General features: G+C 39.4%; 1 protein-coding gene across 1 annotated transcript; it reads right to left on the bottom strand.

Annotated features, from left to right (window-relative positions):
- Positions 1-994: 994 nt before the first annotated feature.
- Positions 995-13,269, bottom strand: LOC121660224 (pancreatic lipase-related protein 2-like). The gene is made up of 13 exons (XM_042019411.1): positions 13,133-13,269; positions 12,150-12,198; positions 10,852-11,006; positions 9,754-9,879; positions 8,726-8,860; positions 8,102-8,210; positions 7,255-7,374; positions 7,043-7,165; positions 4,695-4,810; positions 3,630-3,759; positions 2,903-3,014; positions 1,750-1,914; positions 995-1,153 (listed from the first exon to the last, which is right to left on the bottom strand). The coding sequence occupies exons 2-13, from the start codon at positions 12,196-12,198 to the stop codon at positions 1,090-1,092; spliced, it is 1,404 nt and encodes a 467-aa protein (XP_041875345.1). The 5' UTR covers positions 13,133-13,269; the 3' UTR covers positions 995-1,089.
- Positions 13,270-19,580: the final 6,311 nt, after the last annotated feature.

Below are 19,580 nucleotides of genomic sequence, written 5' to 3'. Positions count from 1 at the left end.
TTACAGATTTTTCCCATCTGTGTAGAAGTATCTGGGGTTCTTTTACATCTCCATGGGAGCACAGAAGAGGGAACCCCTTCTTGCTCAAGAAGGGCATCTTGCCAAGAAGTTTCCTTAAGGGGTAAAGAAGGATGAATTTCCTGCTCAAGATGATTTCTGGTCCCACCCTGCTTGTGGGGAGATGATAAATGAAGGGTACTAAGGAGTGGCTCTGAGAAGGCAGACACCTGATTTATCAAATATCCTGAGCAAGATCCTTCGGGAAGCTTCACAGGAGGTGACGGGGTTCTGACATCTCAAAGGTCTTGCTGCATAATTTGAAACACACCTGTTCATCAGCCACATTCAGCCTTGTGTAACACACCAACACCTTTTGGTGAACCTCACTGGAAGTGTTCTGGAATAGCTAGGTGTTGGGATGGGACAGAAAAGAGTTGCCCAATGTGATTGATACACATAATTTCTGCACCCAAATGATAAGCCTCACATCAGAGGCAAGAATCAGTTGCATGCCTTAGACAACAGCTGGTAATTAAAAAATGAAAGAATTTTTGTGGATAGCTTGTGTTGAAACAAAGCTTATTTTGGCTGATGCTGATAACACTTGGCGGTTTTGCTAATTGGTACAATCAAAACTCTGACAAATTTGGAGTGGCAATGCTAATGCAAATAATGTAGCTCAAGCCTGACCTCAGTATCATCACAAAGGCAAAGTAGAGTTGGAAAATCCAGCTTCACTGGTAAAGAGAAAATAGTTCCTTATTGAAGGCTGCCAGAAAATTCAAGTTTCTCAGTAGCACAGTACAGTTTTGATAAAGAAGATGCCTGTTTCAGGCACAGAAAAGAATCCCAGCTAGTTCCTATTAACATACATGTTATCTGTCATCATGACCAGAGTTCACAGGAGTGTAACTGCCCTGTGTGGAGAAAAGCTGACAGCACTAACTGGGAAATAGAGCTTTTGTAGTGGGCTGGGCAAATTTCTCAAAGTCTGTTGAGGGAGCCTCATTAACCCTTTGCTGCTGACCGCAGTGTCCTCTTCCAGCTGGTGAGGGCTGCCACAGCATTCCAGGCATTCCTGGCCCAGCCTCAGCAAAGAGCCAGGGCTTGCCACATGCTGGGCTGCACAGCTCCACACCCACAGAACATGGACCTGACAAGGGGGGAAAAGATTTGTCAGTAAAATGGGACATTATCGTAGCAGCAGCCCAACATAGCCAATATAAATTTTGTTTTTATTTCATGTTAGGTCAAAGCATGAGTTCCAGTAGACTGAGAATATCAAGCGTATGGTATCAAATTATTTTTTTTTTAAGACTTACTAGTTAATGACTAATTATTAACTTTTAGGATGTGTTTGCCTTTATGATCAGGCTCCCTTAGCATTTTCATTTGGGACAGGGGTGTGCTTTGGAAGGGAATTGCTCACTCTGTTTTCCCCACTGACCACACTTTGGTTTACATGACAGAGTGGGGTGGACACATCAACTGGATTAATTTTGGTTAAAACTAAACAAGAGGTGTGCTCCAAAAGTGTATCTAATGTCCTGCAAATGCCAGTGGCTGCCAGGCCCATGGGCTCAGGTTGGAGTCAGCCTGAAGTACCCTGCCCAGGCAGGTACAATGTTGAACCCTGCAGAGATGTTTCTGTGTGCTGTGCTGTGTGCTAATCGAGAGCTGGGCACATGAAACTGCAATTTAGGAGAAAAACTTCTACCTTTCTGGATCACCATTAGCTTATGTACTTACATATGTCCATTTTCCCCAGATATTATTGTGACTTCTTCAGCTCCCATGCAGCCTCTGTCTGCATGACCTAGATGCTTTTTCCAGAGAAACTCAACTTTTGAAATGTTCCCAGAAATTTCTGTATCAATGTAGTTCAAGTATGTGTTGCCTGGTTTGAAAGTTCCCCTGCCAAAGGAAAAGCACAGAAATGATGCTCAGTGTTCTACACAAATGATGGGGAAAATAAAAGCTTGAGTATAGGCAGTAAGGGAGATAAGCTGTGGGCTGCCATGGGAGTTGGAGCTTTGAATACTATCGTCATAATTTTATGAACTTTTTTTATAGAGTTGCTGAAATTCCTGTGCCTTTCAGGATGAAAACACTTCTATCAGTTAGCCTTTGTCAGAATGGCCGTGGTTTATTCTATACATTACTTTTGAAAAATAAGATCTATCTTCAAATAAATCCAAGTCAAAAAGTTCTCTCAATGTTTCTGGTTGCTCTCAACCATGAAGGAAATTGAAAATTATAGTTTACATTTGTGCCTTCTGTGCTATCACTGTTTACTCTAACAGAACACACCTTGCAGTGTGGCATTAACATTGAAATTATCCGCAGGTGTATTGCTGCAGTGGTGTATTTATAACCAGAGACCCATTACAGGACTGTGTTCAAACACAGAGGAGGTTGGTTTTGTAATACTGAAGCTGGGTTGCTGACCAGCCTCTGTTTATTGAGATTTAAATTCACATTAACTGGAAAAAGCCAGGCTGAGTGAACAGGAATCCCATATTCCAGCACAGTTCATGGGCAAGCTGCAACTTTCTTATTCACGTACTCCCCAGAGGAATGATTAAATTACTGTGCATCACTGAGCTCTTTGTCCTCTCAGAGATCACCAAATCATATTTGAGTCCAGTAGCAGCCACAGAGCTCTTGCCCACTTTGCTGTGCTAACATCAACCTCAGAAAACAAACAAAAAATGGAGACCAGCAAGCAGATTTTTACCACAATCTGTAGCACGGGGAACTTCAATCACTTAACAGCTACTTTTATTACCAGTGCAAATCACAGACCACACAGAACAAGGTGAGGCATGTAAAAATAGCTGTGTATACATTCCATATGATAACAATGATAGAGCCACGTTTTCAACAGCCACATTAAACTTACTTGTCAATGGTATATTTCTTCCTGATCCCATTAGTTCCAGTCAAGGCTAAGTCTATATTTCCCTTCATGGTTTCTGTTGCACAGACTTTGACATGTATCTCTTTTCGCCAGCCTTTGAAAACAGAATCAAATGGATTATGATTGTAAGGAGATTTCTTTCCTAAGGGGAAAATTTCTTTTATGTTTCAGTGTCTCTAAGAGAGAGAAAAGGATTGCATAAATATGCTTATAAGCAAACACCTCTGATGAATTACAGTTTATTTGTTAATTTTCCTATTTCCCAGTCCTGTGGCTGTTTCTACATTAATCACAACTAAAACTGTGTTTCTTATAGCTCCCTGCCATTTTGACTTGATGAGCTTGGCAAAAGTATCCTGAAATGCTCCAGTTTTATAAACTTTTGCCAATGAAAACAATGCAACATTTTAAAATTTGAAATTATGCACTTCCAGGATAACATTTCTCCCAATTTCAGCTTTATAGCTTTATGTTTTGAAGCCATCGTGTAACAATCAAATTTAACCCAAAGGTGAGCATCAGTTGATCTGCTATTACAATTATCTCAGCTTTCCCAAATAATGCTGGTACTGCATGTTCCTAACACCTAAAATTCTAGATGTTTTATTGAGTGCAGCTCGTTAACTGCAGCAGCTCTGCAGAAGTGTAAGGCCCTTTTTCACACATAATTCATTGCCACTTTAGAATACACCACAAAATGAGCACTTACGAGCATATGGAGGGGAAGGCCCTGTGTTTAAATAAACCTTTTGCTGTTCTTTCCCAGTTTTATCTAAAAACTTATCAGCATAATGACCCATCAGTGGGCATCCTTCCTCTGGACATGGAAAGCAGTCTCCCTGGGGGGAAAATAAAAATGTGTGTTATAAGATATTACCTATTTTAATCTTGCCTCTTAAATTTTAAGAAATTAGGGTATTTCAGCTTTTTCCCAGCTTTTTTTTTTATAAGAGGTATTTGCTTCTCAGTTCAGATCATATCTTCAGTATTTATCATTGTAGTTGGAAAAAAATTTGAGATGGTCAGTCAGCTTATTTCATCTGATTGAAAATCAGAGAGAAACAGGTTGGAAATCTGGCCTAATTCCCTGTGGTCTTGCAGAGACCATAAATAAATACCATAACAAATGTTGTGCCTTGCTACCTGACCTGTAAAATCCAGGTAATATATTCATCTTTCACAGGGTCCACTGGAAGGTTTTCTGCTAGTTATAGGATGAGTAACCACATTTCCAAGGAGGGCTGGCTGGATATCTAACTGATATGGTAAAAATATTTATGTTTAGGAATACTGAAGGTTGGGCTTTCAATTTGGGATTTGTTCTGTCTGCTCTTCAAACTTTATTCCCATGCAGAACCTTAATGAAATTAATTTACCTACATAGATCAGACAATCAGATCAAGACCTTGACATCCATTAAAAAAAAAAGGTAAAAAAAGACAAGCAAGAAAGCAGATTAATTGCAGTTGGAAAAAATAGCATTGCTACGTTTAGGTAGTTCAGTTTTTGGTATGTGGGAGGTTCTGTTCAAACTGGTATTTGTGGACCTTTGGCTATTTGTGCATTTGGTGAATAAAAGGCTAAATTATCATCATCACTTGTCTATTGTGAAATTGCCTGGGTTTGGCTATGGTCTGGATGAACTTAGTCCGTAGTTCTGAATGTCCCCTGTGCCCATATCCCATGATCCCAAATGTAGAAGTTGTCCCAGAAATTACTAAAAGAAGAAGGGCAGAGCCATAGGCCCTCAGATAAATACAGTCCTGGTACTTACCAGCACAAACTCTCGGTATGTGTCACACTGGTACCCAGCAAATCCATTTGGAGTGATGATACTCTCAGCATAATACCTGAGACTTCTTTTATGTCCACATCCGAAAGATCTGTATGCTGGAGAAAAAAAAACCCAACAAAAAACCCAACAGGTAAAAAGCGATTAAAGCTATACATTAATACAAAGTCCATGCCAGAGCAACATTTATGGGTCTCTTTTCCTCAAAATCACTTGCACATAGACTGATGTTTCAGGTAAAAAAAATAGCAATAATTAAAAAAACATTTAAAGTGTGAATTATTTGGTTTTGTAGTAAGAAAGTGTACTTATGCCTACATGTATTTTTTCTATTGGAAAGAGGTAGTTTTTAAGAGAGGTGGAGATGCACCAAGGTGAAACAAGAAGCATTTAGGAGTATTCCCCTTTGATATTTCAAAGACAGGAATATTTCACAGCTACAGTTTTTGTAAAGCATACGGTAGTTACAATGAAGTAGTTTTCCTTTTTTCACTGTTACCACAACATGGTATTCTGTAAAATCACAGTTTCCACTAATTTCTAGAATTAAAGGTAATTTTAGCAATTATTTTAAACTCAGTGGCTTTTGGTGGTTTTAAGCTCTACAAAATCTGCCATCATTTGATAGCAATTCTGTGAAATTCTCTGAAAAGCAGGATGTTTGGCAGCGTGTCCTTGATTTTGTCAGAACTATTGGAAACAAGACTTCTTTCCCATCAGACTGAAATTTATAAGCATTTAGTAAGGAAAGAAGAAAGTGGTATTTGGGTTATATTTACACATCCCTTATAGCAAATGTTGTCTTCCTTGATTCCGAGGTCTCTCCTACTTCAAAACACAATATACTAATGTTAGGTTGGTGGTATGGAAATGGGCTCTATTCTGCTTCAGCGTGTGGTGGGGGCTCACCAAACCACAGGGGGAAGCCTGGGAGGCACTGAAGTAGTTGCAAGCTAGCACAGTTTATAGTGAAATCAAATTTCCTTTAATAGCAATATTTATGCATCTTAAAGATAGACCAGTTGGTGTTGACCCATTGGCACATTGTTCTTTACATAAGGAAAGAAGAAACAACATACTAAAACCTCTCTGAAAAGTGCTTGTTTTCTGGTTTTCTTGAGAATAGTTGCATCATCACAGCTTCCTGAGTATGCTTTCTTTACAGCTGCTTCTTTAATTCAGAAGGGTTTGTGCTTTTAAACCCTCGGCTCTTACAGCTGGCTCAATTATGTTAGTGGCAAATTCACTTAACACCTAGAGTCTCTCTACTGCATCAAAAACTGTAGGAAAAAAGTCACTAACTATTCTTTCTAAAGCACTTCATACATAAAAGCACTACATAAATGTAAACATTAGCAAAGAAAAGAGAGGTTACCAAACAAAGTAAGGTTTAACCAAGAGGAGGGAGTTAAGGCTGACTCTATTTTTAGGAGCTGCATGAACAACCAACTCCATCTGCTCAAGTTCAGTAAAGCTGAGTTTCTCCTTCAAGACAAAACATTGCAAAGGGCCTTGTGAAATGTCTCTGGAAAATATTTATTTTTTTATGAAAATGCAGACATTTTTATGCATTCCAGTTGGAAAGTGTTTTTGTTCTAAGTGACTTTGAGCCCAGCCAGTTTCAGTTCTCTTTGTTATTAAGTTCTCAACCAGTTCTAAGGGGGAGCATTTCTGAAAGCAAATTATTTAACTAGTGGTAGGGATTTCTAAACATTTAGCTGTGAATAACAGATGTGCTCATTTCTGTAGTTTAGGATCAGAAGACAGGATTTTGTGGATCTATTGTACTGGATCCCGGGGTAATTCTGATTAACTGCCCAGCTTTCTTTGAAGAACTACTAATGGAGCAGTCATTTTATCATCTTTTGTATTTCTGACCTTGGGCTGTTCCCTTTGAAGAGACTAAAGCTTAGTGGCATGGATGAATCCCAGTAAAATTGGGAGTGATGTCTTCCTAGGGAGAAGAAGAGCTCAGATTTTGAAATACGTATTTTTGGATTATCCATGAATGAAATTTTACCAGTCCTTCGTGTGAGGAATTCCCACTGAGGTCAGCCTGTCAGCACAGTGGCAGGCTCTTATAAAGCTTGTGATGAACAATTTTGCATGCTTTAACTGAAGTTTTCATCTGGAATTTGCCTTGGTTAGTACAAAAGAAAAGTGGAGGGTATTTCAGAGGCAGCTTTAAATGTTCCATTTTTGAGCATTGTCTCCTTATTCCAAATCTGAGCTATATAAATAACATATACATTCAAAGGTCTTACCTTATTCTAGCCTTTGTTTCTAACTGTAACTTATAATGAGGTATTACTTCTTTAAAATACATTTACCTCTCATCAGGTCATTGATATCCCGAGTTGCAGGAGGCACACGAAGCTGGTGGCATCCTGGCATCTTCTTCCCACCATTTGGGTAAAAATCCAGATGCCCACAAGTCTGAAGTATCCCTGGAGCTGAAATGCACAATGGATCCTGGCAGATCACTCTCAGGTATTCTGTGGCCAACCTATGAGCCAATGGCAGCCTTTGCATGGAAACTTACCAAAGTCAAAGAAAAGATGGCCAGCATGAGTATGAATTATATCAACAAATTTTGCATCTGAAGGATCCAGCCTAACCATTGTGGGAGCGTACTGGAAAAGGGGCCCAGCTGGATCCAAACCTAAGTGAATGGAGATACATCTGATTGAGTAAATAATACTGTATATATATAACATGCAGGTTGTGTGCACTATAGGGCATTACATTTCTGCCTTTACTCCACATCTAAAAATCCTTTTTGTGGTCCACAGCTAGAAAAACTGGCAGGGTGTTAACAGAAAGCTGACTGAAGGCATTGCAGCACAGTAAAATGTTGCTTGGCTTATTTTTGGGAACAATGATAGAAGAAGAAGTTTGGTTTGTTGGGCTTTTTTTGTCATTTTATTGAAAAATATGAGATCTTCTTATGCTACTCTGAGATTTAGATTTATTTATAAAATTTTTTTTGGCAAGAAGTCTATTTTTATTTCCAGAATATCTTGGTTGAAAATGGTTTCCCTTCAGTGTCAGTGAGGTCTCTTTGGAGATAAAGAAACACAGCACTGATCCCAGTTTCCCTGAGTTGCTTGTGTGACTGCTCACTGTGTGCATGGCTTAGACAAAGCAATGTCTATGCAGAGAAAAGAACTGACTGGGGGAGAAGGAAAACAGAAAATAGTGAGTTTTTAAAATAAAGTGATGTGTGACTGTTTCATGACTTGTGTGCCTCCATCTGGCTGGACATTTTTACTTATGACAAGCCAGCACATTGCAGTCTGCATTGTATGTTTATAAAGCAGCAGTGATTCTTCAGTTCTGTTAAGTTGTGTGAAAATACAAAGTTTTATCTGCTGAAATGGCTGCAGTACCTGTTATTCTTCCAATGCCAGGTTTCCTCCTCCCTGCCTCCCCTGCAACGTGTGCTCCAAGGCTATGGCCAATGAAATGGATGTTGGCAGGAGAGTAGCCGTAGTCTTTCTGTGAAGATTTAAGGAAAGGAAAAAAATCAGTGTGGGGATACAAACCAGTGACACTGCAGCATGTCCCCATGCAGTGCCAGGACATGGCCAGACCACTGGGCGATGGAGGTGAGTGTCCTGGTGGAAAGTTACAGTTCTGGGTGATGGGATCTCTGCCTAAAGAGAAGCAACTTCCCATTCATCCCACTCCTCTTCCTTCTCAGGGTGTTCATGGCTATTTACCATCTTGTCCTGATATACTAAATCTAGGGGATTCAATTCTTCATTTCAGATTTTTAAACTTTTGAACTGCTGAAAAATCATATTTGAGTAGGTTTTCAAAATTGATTATGACACTAAAGCAGGTATTTTCATTTGTGTGGGATTAGAGCCCTTTTATAATATTTTGAGCTGTTTTACTGGGTACTTCTTGTTCTTCCCAGCTCTTTTGGATCAAACCTGAAGGTGCCACTCTGAGCACAACCTTTACCACGTGGAAGATGCACTGGCTTTCACATTCCAGGGATATTTTACCTCGAGGAAGTTCACCAGGTACTCCAGCTCGGCCCCCACAATGCGGACGTTGTTGACGGCGTCCGTGTACAGACCACTGGAGCCTCCCCTCCAGTCTGTCAAAATGCAGTTCACATCTTCAGTGTGGAGCATGAACTGGTGGAGAACAGGAAAGCAACAGAGAAGAAGCAAACAGGAGTTAATTACAATTGTAGCAGGGCATATGTAAACTATATTTTGTTCCATTTGTGCGGCCAGTGAAGACACATCTTTAGTAATTCCTACTGATGCTGAAGATCAACACAAGGAGGCAGAGTGGAACCAGTGATTAGAGGACACTCACAAGCTTCCTTCAGCTCCTTTTTCCATTCCAGACACCTTGGTTGGCTCTAAGGTACCAACTTCTCTTGATGACAGTACCCCTGTTACCAAAAGAGGTCCAGGCTTTATTCTTCAATTTTTTTTTGGCTTGGATTGTCTAAAAGGATTCTCAAATTTGTGCTTGCATTGTTCATCCCTAAATTCATACATTATAACCAAAATATTCTATTTATCCACTTCTGCCAATGGAACTTTCTGATTTTGTTTTTTATTCTGACACAATTTCATTTTTGAAATGTGCCAGAGTAAAATGAAACCAATCTGCTGAACAAAGCCTTTTGGTTTTATTAGATCAAATGTCTCACTGAGACTGACATGTTTATTGTGACCTTTTGCTGAGGTGAGAAAACTTACTCTTTTTTCCCCCTTTATTATTGGCAAGGAATTGAAAAATCAGTTTATTGTAGCTTTCCCTGTGGAGGTGAATGCAGCAAACAGGCATTCAGCAGAAAGCTCAAGTGCACTGTACTCATAGCCAGGAACAAGAGGGTGGTCATGTGGAACTGGGCCTCATTCTGACTTTTGTGCTCCTTATATATGCCCTGAATTAACAAGGGAACAGAGCTGTAAATTTCACATGGGGATTTTAAGCCAGAGGTGGATATTTAGACTTTCAAATGCAAGACTTTTCAAATACAAAATGACTGTCAAACAATAGTTGTACCTACCCTGCACATGCTTGTTATCCAGGGGAGATCTGCTCCAGCAAGGTGGCCGTGTATAATGAAGCGAGTTTTCCTGTGTGTTCGGAAATTCGAAGCTTTTATAGTTGAAGGGTTTGTGGCTGAAATTTTCTGTGCCAAAAAAACCAAACAACCAACAAACAAAACAAGGATGTGACTGCTCCATCCCACTACATTTTGATAAAGGGCAGAGTACCCCGATGGTTAAGGCATAGATCTGAACCCTCAAGAGATGGGTCTTATTTCTCATTCCTAAACTGCCTTTTGAGGGGAAATAAATTAATCACTTCAACAAATGATTCACTTCCTCTGGTTAATTGAACTAATGATACTGGCATCTTTTGCACACTGCTTTGAGATATACTGGTACAACATGCTATGTAAGTACAAGATTTTATCAAACTTGGCCGTAGATATGCAAAGATAGCATCTTCTGAAAGGTATTATGTGATTGACTTTGAAACTATACCTATCTTTCTTTCTTTTTTCCTTTGAAGATAAGACCTTCATTGCTTCATTTATATTTTATGGGAAAGCCCACCAGGCTTACAAAGTCAGAGGCTGTAGGTATTTTGGTGTGCATTGAGAAAGAAGACATTATTTTCTTTTAAAGAAATTCTGAGTACTAGCTCTTACATATTTTTTGTTATGGTTTTGTTGATTTAAAAGTGGGATGTCATGCACTAATTAGCACACATCTCACCTTCAGTGAAAGACTGATTTGTTAAAACCTCATCGGCCCTCTCAGCTGGAGGAGTTGGACTTGTTCTGAAGTGACTTAATAAACACTTCCACTGTTTGTGTCTGCCATTTATATAAAACCCCTTAACTCTGGAGCCTTTTACATGTAATAACTTGTGTTGGAGGGCTGTGATTAATATGTTGTAAATATACTTGGCTTCTCAGAGAGCTGAAATGAGGAAAAAGGAAAAAAGATGGAAGAAAATCATCATGTATCTAATATAGAATTGGAGGTTCTCCTGGGAGTCTTAAGAGCAAACATATATGAGAAAAGAAACTGTCCCTAGAATTTGTTGAATGTATTATACACAGTCAGTATTTGAAAACAAAGCAGTTTCTTACTTGGTATTTCACCGTGTTATCTCTGGTGTAAAGGAGGAAATTTGTGTTCACATCATCTGGAGAGCTGGGCAAGCCTGCCAGTTGTCTCCCTGGGATCCCAGCCCAAGGGGGGCTATCTGAAAAGCATCCAAGCCTTTTGTAGCAAACTTCCCTCCCTGGGGTACACAAAGAAAGGTATTAGTGTTCTGGGAATGTCACAGGTTCTGTACATGAAGCTGGCAGGAGAGTGTTTACTCCAGGAAAGACAAACATGCCTGATTCAGATTATGATGGCGCTTGTGAGCATTTTTCATTAGGGGGCTCAGTTGTGCTCTGGTGCTTGTAGCAAGGACTTGAACTTCAGGAGTGCTTCCTGCTGCAAACAGACCCTGGAGCTCAGCTTGGTAAACTCAGGAGAATGAAGGATGTGTTTAGTCAAACACATTGTTACCACAGCCCTTGGAAAAAGACAATAAAATCTTGATCCAGAGAAGAAACCAGCTTTTGCTGTGAGCACAAAGTAGCCCTTCAAATCACTTCTAATGCTCCAGGGATTATCTAAATTGTTATTTCTTGCACAACAGTTCATGAAGGAGCAAAAAGAAACCAAAACATTAAAATAGACACCTCTGGTTGCTCCACAATGGACATTAAGCATCTCCCGTATTTTTTTTTATCACCATAAGATTTTAGTGGAAGCAGTAAAGTGGAATTTGAATGGAAGCTCAGAGCAAAGCACTGCCTCAGGAAGTGTGGTCTGTGCCTGAAGGACGGGTTTCCCAATTTCTATTGTGCCTTTAATATAGTAATGGTGCAAATATGACATGCAGGTGTTGCCATTAATTGTCATCCTTCCACACTGTTACAGCACAACAGCTGTGAAATCCCAAATAATTTTTATTGCTATTAAAAAGACTATTCTTTCCTGTCATTAAAGAGGTATTTTGGATCAAGACTGTTTTCTTGTTCTCTGCATAGCACTGTGAAGAGTAGGTGCCCAGGCTCTCACTACCAGGGTTATAGCTACCATGAGTGCATTAAGGGTGGGTAGGGAAAAAATGTTCTGGAAGAATTTTATTATCAACTCGCATATAAAAATACCTTTCTAATTCCTGTTCTGTTTGCTAGCTGCAAAAACCTTTACAGAATTAAAGAGGAGTGGGTTAAATGTGGGAAAGACATGACATGACTCAGTGGTCCTAATGAAGAATTATGTTAAATCCTTTCCAATGAACATACTTTTTCTAGAATATGGATATCCTGGTGTAAGTTGCACATAATTCTTACTGTTTATAGAGTTTACTCATTACATGTCTCACCTCTGGCTGCATTGAGAAGAAAAAGAGTAGTGATCCATACTGCAAACATCTGAAGTGAAAAAGAACACAATTCAAACATAACTGAAATTAGAACCTGGAATTCACCTAAAGGTTCCCTTAACCCATTAAACCCCCTTGAAACTTAGTACTTCAGTCATTTACTGAGTTAGATCCAAAAAAAGCCACACTTTCTCAAACATAGTAAGATTTCAAGAAAATAGCTTTGGGATTATTTCTGCTTGCCATGGAGATTTTGCATAATCATGGTATCCTTTAGGAAGATCATCTTCCTGTCCTTGACAAACAGAAACTTTTTTTTCTCTGTAGATCTGCAGTTTATGGGCATGCAAATTAAATCCTTACAGGATTTACAACAACATATTTTTACAGAGTGAAGTTTGTCCTAGGATTTCATAGAAAAGTTACTCACAGAACTGTCATTCAACGACTGTATTTAAAAAAACCCCCAAGAACAAAACTAATTTGTGCTCATAAATCATACAGATAGTCTTGAAAACTCATTTTGATCATTGCTATCAGCCATGTATGCTTATCAGCCCTCATCTGTGTGATCACTTGATCACCAGCTGATAGGTAAGCATTGGAGTAAATGGAACCCATCATTTACTCCAAGGGGAAGCAGGGAAAGTCTTTAAGTACACCCTCACTACTACCACAAGCAACTTATCTTCAGAGGAAAATAGACAATTCTTAAAAAATCTAATGTCATGCCCAGATTATCCAACCAGTGCTGCACAGGCAGAGTCCTGCATCCCCTTCCTGACCAGTCTTCCCAGTCCCCTGAAGTCCATAATACACTGTTGGGAGCAAAGAGTTCACCCCTGTGAAACCAAGTGCAGGTTCAAGCATGTCCTGCTTCCATCTCCTCTCCTCCAGCCACTCACCAAATACCCTACACCTCATCATCATGATCCTTATTTCAGTTCCTTAGATGTTCTTGGCTCCAGTGCATCCCATTTTACCTTGGCAAGGCTCAGAGAAAGTTCTCAGGGTCAGCTTCCCAGGTGCTTGTGGCAAACCTTGCAGAAGCTCTTTGAGGAACCTGGAGAGAAGCAGGACAGCACTGTGCCTGCCCTCTGCTGCTCCACAATGCTTGGATTCCCAGCTGCATCTGTGGCTCTGTTGGGTAATGCCAAAAGAGATCTCCTTCTGTCAGCCTTCATCCAAGATAACACCAACCAGGTCCAACCAGTTGCTGCGTGACTCCACCTACCTGATGCAAAGTTTCAAACAGGGTGTTATTTTCCTCCATTGGTTATTATTTTCAAAGCTAAAAATTGGTGGGAAGTGTGATGTAAACACTGAACAAACACAGGGCCTTTCAGGATCAGCGGGGCTGCTCCTCTTGGTGTGATGCTGAGTTGAGATTGTGACTTAACATCACACCCGATGGCAGTGGCAGAGCCCCCATCCTTTGCACTCCACTCCACAGTTTTAATAGCAAAACTGTCCTTCCTGGAACTGATCCCTGCCTTAAATAACTTACAGTCTTAAGCAACATTTTCAAGTTTGTGTTTGATATCTAAGTCTACTGTTGCAAGACAAAGACATAAAAAAGGTGTTTTGGGATGAGCTAGCATATGTTTGCAAGGTTCAAACTGTCACCGGAGAAAATGCAGAAAGAAGTATGAAAAATAATAAAAAAACTAAATAGCTTAGTTTGTCACTTCTTATTTGTTCATCTTGTAGATCTCTTATCTCTAATTTTGCTACTGGATGAATTACCTGGCTTCTTTGAAAAGGTGACAGAAATGCTTTTAAAGAGAGGAGAATAGTTCATGGGGCAGATTGTCACCACATTCAATCACCATGAATCTTCATAATTAAATTGTATTAATTGCAGTAATTTTATTTTTTAGTGTTTTGATAATGATGTCATTTCACATAGTACTATATTGTTGTTATACTATTATGTTCACATTTCTGATCAGACTTTCCTAGAAATCTTTGTTCCTGTAGGTGTATGTGGGGCTTCTCCAACCTAAATGATTCCATTATTCTGTGTAGACACAAATGAGAAACCTGCATCTCCACATTTTAATGTTAAACCCTTTAAGTATTAGGGTGACTATTGACACCTCCTAAGACAAGGGTGTACAGGAAGGGGAGACTCCCTTTTGGTATAATCCTTTCCACTGACTGATGAGTTACTCCATATCTAGCACACAAAAATATGAACTGGGTTAAAGAGATTCTTGCAAATGCTAGGTACAAAAGCATTTTCAAGGTCAAGGTTTTCCTTTTTTTTTTTTTAATAAAGCTAGCCTTGAGAAGTTAATTTCTTCAGCTGTATATTGTAGAAGCAAATATATGTTCCAACTCTTTGCTCAGTGTCCCTAGCAGAAAATTAAGAATCAAGGTGAGTATGTAGCTCAGGGAGTTCCTATTCATCTCTTCAAGACTAAGTTAGTCCAGTAAAGTGTTGAATTAGTCACATTAAAATTGAGTTATCCTCTGCTCACATAATTAAAGTCCGTTGTTGGGTTGCAAAGAGATCAGTTAACCAGTCACCCACAGAAGCTCAGTAAACAAAAAATGAAAAAAAGTTTAAAGGATGCACACGGAAAATAATCTGCTTCCAAGTTATCCTAGGTCATCTTGGAAAAAACTGGGTTCAATAATAGTTAATGGAACTCAGAACTGTGATGTATGGTATACTCAGATCTCCGATAAAGCATCACATTTGAAAGGACTTAATGCTTGTTTTTTATATCGTCAAGAATTCATAGACAAAGACAGGCTGATTCATTAGAATTTAAGGGCCCCACAGAAAATTAGTATCTAATCTTACCTGCTTCTATTACATATAATATTGGACCAAACCCTCATTTCATTCTATCCTCACAATTTCTTTACACTTCAGAAGGAAAGTTTACTGCAGAAACAGGTCACTCAAACTTTTAAATGAATCTCGTTGATTCAATAAATTATTCTTGAATAATTTGAATTCATAGACTTTACCTATTCAGAGTATTTTGGTGCCTACCTTCTCAGGGGAGCTCAAGAAATGTGAAGAACCCATAACATTAAGAGATCTTTCTCAAACTTGGTATTATAGTGCCAAACCATACCTGAAACCTCTGCTGCAACATGGACTCAACTGCAGTCTGGTGGTGCAGATTTCAGATCACTTACAAGATTCTGTGACTTCGCCAAGTTAAAATTAAAACAACAATATATTGAAGGGCTTTTGATTTTACCTAAGATGAGGACATCGCTGTGTCACATGCTAGGTGTAAACATGTGCTAGGCAATCCTTACAGATCATCATTCCAGCCAATATTGAGCATCAAATGAAGTTTAACTTACCCAAGCTTTTCTCAGAACATATGAAGTGATTCTTTAGTGACATTCTTGATGCCTTTCATCAGTCAGTGGGACACCACAGCTCTCCTCCAGCGTTTAAGACAAGGTTACTGGAAGAGCAAGGTATCCTCATATTTGTAACAAATTAGTCACAGGATTTACTCCAGCTGACAGGCATGAAATGGGTTTTCCATGCTAGTTTACTAATACCAGGAAAGCTCATAGCTCAGCAGCATTGTCAGACGTCAGCACTTCTGTGTTGGCTTCTAGAAATCTTCGCACTTTAATGGGGTTAACTGCTTCAGTTTTACCAGGGACCTGGTGAGGAAGCAGCAGGCAACAAAATGCTGACTCTCCATCCCTTAGAAGTTCCTGAGAATTTCTTGTCCATGAGCTTGTCCAAGCTGCCCCTGAACTCACACACAGCTCTAGCACACCCAGCGTCCTGTCTCAAGCACATTGTGCAAGTGTGAGGAGCATCATCTCCTTTCCTTTCTCTTCAGGTGAGCAGTGCCAGCTTCCTTTCATGGCCCCTGTTACCAGTGTGGAAGGAAAGGTACAAGTCATTTTGTATTTGCCCTCTCCATGATCCTCTTCATTTTATAGATAACATTCATAACTCCATCTCTGTTCTTGGCTGACTTCTGTTTTTCTCTTATGTGCTGGGGTACATGGGAAAATGACTACTTATTCCATCAGGCTGGAGAAGATGGACATCTGTGTTTTGCTCTCCATTACCAAAACCAGTAAGGAAGATTCCTTCTGTCCTGAAGTTTTATCAATTAATGTGTTTTCATGAGGGATGAAGTGGCTAAATGTGGTAGAAGGTTCTTTCTGCAGCTAACAAAGCTAAACATAGCTTTGTGCATTCTCTCCTAAAAGCTCCCTGCCTTAGCAGCATCTGTAATCATCTTACATGATGAGGTAAAGTGCATATAATATCTTAGAATTAAAAAATAGGCCTAATAGGGATAATTCAGGCAAGTTATTGTGCAGGCTGTTTATTTATGGGGTTTTTTTTTCCTTTTCTCTTAATTTTAATTGCACCCACTGTCAAATCTTAATTGAGAGAATAGATTTTCTGGGCAGGGACCTACCTATCTATGCACATTGCAGGGTGTATAATTCAGTTTTGGGCGTATGAATAATGTGTGAATATTATAGATGGTAACAGTAAAATAAAGGTCACCTTTTTCAACACATCAGTTGTAACAGTTTTGAATAAAAAAAATTAAATACCAGAAAGTATTTTTCTACTCATTCCAGTCTGCTTGGCTGCTGAAAAAGATATGAAGGGATTGTTACTCTTTATATCTGCTGTGCCTTTATTATGATCCAGCTTCTAATACTTTTATTGATGCCAATCCCAATGGGATGACTCATAGAATAAAATACTTCTTAGCTGAAGAAAGAGTACCAAATGTTAAGTTCCATTTACTTTGTATTTTAATACCATCTAAACTAACAGTTGTTGCATGACTCATTTGTTCCACGGAAGCCCAAGTTTTTTTCTTATTTACACCAGGTAAGATCTGAAGTTTGTATCTTAATAAAGAAAATATGTTTATTCCTGCAGTTATGCCTTCATTTGCAATCAAAACAGAATTCCAGGTGAATTAGCTGGTTATCATTTTCTGTGATAAAACACTCTTGTGCTCAGTGCATATTCTGAGGACAACATTGAATTTAAAAGTCCAAAATAGGGACCTAAGGAATATGATATAAACAGAAAATTTTACATCTTCCACAGCAAGGTATTTTAAGGCCTATGAACACTATGTGCATTGATCTAATTTTTTGGGATGTAAATTAGTAAACTACAGTGAAAAGTATGAAATAAATGAAAGGAATTGTATTAAATTATACAAGCCGTTAGTTGCTATTAAATGGAAACACATAACAAAAACCCCAGATGGTTTCATACGAGACCTTTGCTGCGATATGGGGCCTGGTGTTTGTGGGTTTAATTGTTGTTTTGCAGGCACTGGTTCTGTTCCATCACATTCCCTTTAACTTCAGCTGAGCACAGAAAGTTTCCATCAAGGCGCTGTTATGTTTGTGCCACTATAAATATGTTCTTAACCACTTGTGGTGTGGCAACACCTGTAATGCTTCCATAAAATTTTGTGTTGTTTTGTGGTATCTTCTCCACCTGTGACCACAGGCTTGTGTTTGTGCCTCATTTGTGTCGTGTCTGGACAGGAGGTTGGAGTTTGGAGCTGTGATTTAGAGCTTTCTTCCTCAGAAGAACTCCTGGAAATGCCAGCAGAAGGAGAAGCAGCACATGGATGGTTCCAAAGTCTGCTTGGCACCTCTCACTGGCTTTGCCACTCCCTGTACCAAAGGATGACTTGCACAGGGAATACTCTTCTATCATATTTGCTGATAAGAGCAAGATACAAGGCTGACTGTGAACAGGAGGGCTTCTTTATTTTGTTTTTGAGTACCGTTGTTTCTTCAGGCAGTTTGGATTTTTAGGATACTTTGAGAATACTATCAGAATTTTAAGAATTTGTTGGCCATTACTGGAATTAAATCCAGTAGGTTGCTTTTAATGAAGCACCACCTTTGCCCTCTGCTATTTTTGGAAGGTCTTGCAAAACTCCTTTGAGGGAGGCCAGCTAATACAGGGTAGACTATGACGAAAAGTAATTAGTTTATAGCATCTTTCTGTAAATGAAGTAATGAAAAAGCTAGAGGATGTAATTCATTTATTTTACAAGACAGTTAAATCACATTCAAAATTACTTCAGAAAAATTGAGCATTATCATTTTGATTTTAAGGCTTTTGGCTTTGAAGTTAAGGACCACAGCTTTAAAAAAAAAAAAAAATTAAAACAATCATGAGGAGCAAGGAAAGCTTTTTAAAGATCTTCCCTAAATGAGAGTTATGAGGCAGGGCTACAAAGCATGAAGTCATTTTAAGCCTAAGGAATGTGGGAGTGGGATGTTGCAACCAGCACAGCACTCAAGGTTACCGCACCAATTAGACTTAATAAGTTTAACTGGAATGTTTCACAATGTGAGTCCAACCCAGCCTCTTTTTCAGTCAGATGAAGTGATTGTCATTGTTTTCAACAAGCAAGGGTACAAGGCAGCACTGCAGTATTGATTTCAGGGTTATGCAGTGTTCCAGGGTGTATATAGCTGTATCTGACTGCATACAAATGTCTGAAAAAATGGTCAGATTTCAGTGATATTTCCGTGATCTGTAACTGGATGGGCACTAAATGCTAAGGGTGAACGACTGGAGAGTGAGAAGCCTTAGGGCTGGTTTCTGTGTGGACTTCCTGCTTCTGAAAACCAGTTGGGTGGTTTGTGAACACATCACTTGTAGGTGATGGCAGCGTGCAGGTCTTGATTTTTCAAGGAGCTGTGCCTGTTTTGAGATTATTCAACATGTAAATCTTAGGAAAAGAAATGGCTATTTCGTCACCCTTCTAAACAGCATTACAACAATGTGACTATGGACATGCTAACCCTGGATGGATTTGAGCAGTGCTGCTACGTGCAAAGGAGGCAGCGCTGATTATTCTGCTCATTTGCAACATTAGCTATACACAATGTATGTAAACCTTTGAAGCAACCATCATCTGCTCTGTTACTTCCAGCTAGACTACAGTTTAACTTCGTTGAGTTTAATGTAAAACGTCTAATGATCAAAGCTGGAGCTTTCAACAGTTACCAGAGGTGAGACTCAAATGACGCCTGGGATGTCAAATGACAAGGGGAGCCTCAAACACTGATTTGGGATGAGAACATGCTGCCAGCCAGGCATTGGGAGCCAGGGGTTTCCAAAATCCTGGGGGTACTGGTGATGTGAGCAGCAGTCAGAGCCTGCTCAGAGGTAATAAAAAGTGAGGGGTCTGCAGGCAGCTTTCTCCACTTCCTCCAGATCTGAGCCCAGATATCAGAGCCTGGCCCAAGAAGATGCAGCATTTGGACAAGAAATCAAATGCCATCCTCATCACTGGCAGTTTCATGGGTTCTGAGAAACCAGCTCTTGTTTCTCTGAAAAACTTCCTGCCAGCATTGAAGACACACATCAAAGGGATTGTTCTTCACATACCTCATGTCTCTTCTTTAAGTAATAATTCTCTATTT

Source organism: Corvus kubaryi, unplaced genomic scaffold, assembly GCF_017639235.1.
Source record: "Corvus kubaryi isolate FWS band 111438036 unplaced genomic scaffold, C.kubaryi_AGA036_p1.0 138, whole genome shotgun sequence".
NCBI classification, from domain to species: domain Eukaryota; kingdom Metazoa; phylum Chordata; class Aves; order Passeriformes; family Corvidae; genus Corvus; species Corvus kubaryi.
The sequence above is the reverse complement of the archived record's forward strand: the minus strand, read 5'-3'. Positions and strand labels throughout refer to the sequence as shown.

Coding starts and splice junctions, on each gene's coding strand:
- LOC121660224 (XM_042019411.1), bottom strand. CDS start 12,198: ATGTTTGCAGTATGGATCACTACTCTTTTTCTTCTCAATGCAGCCAGA. Junction 4,811..7,042: donor TATCAATGACCTGATGAGAG/GTAAATGTATTT, acceptor TTTTTTCTCCAG/CATACAGATCTTTCGGATGT. Junction 1,154..1,749: donor TCTGGGGAAAATGGACATAT/GTAAGTACATAA, acceptor CCCCCTTGTCAG/GTCCATGTTCTGTGGGTGTG.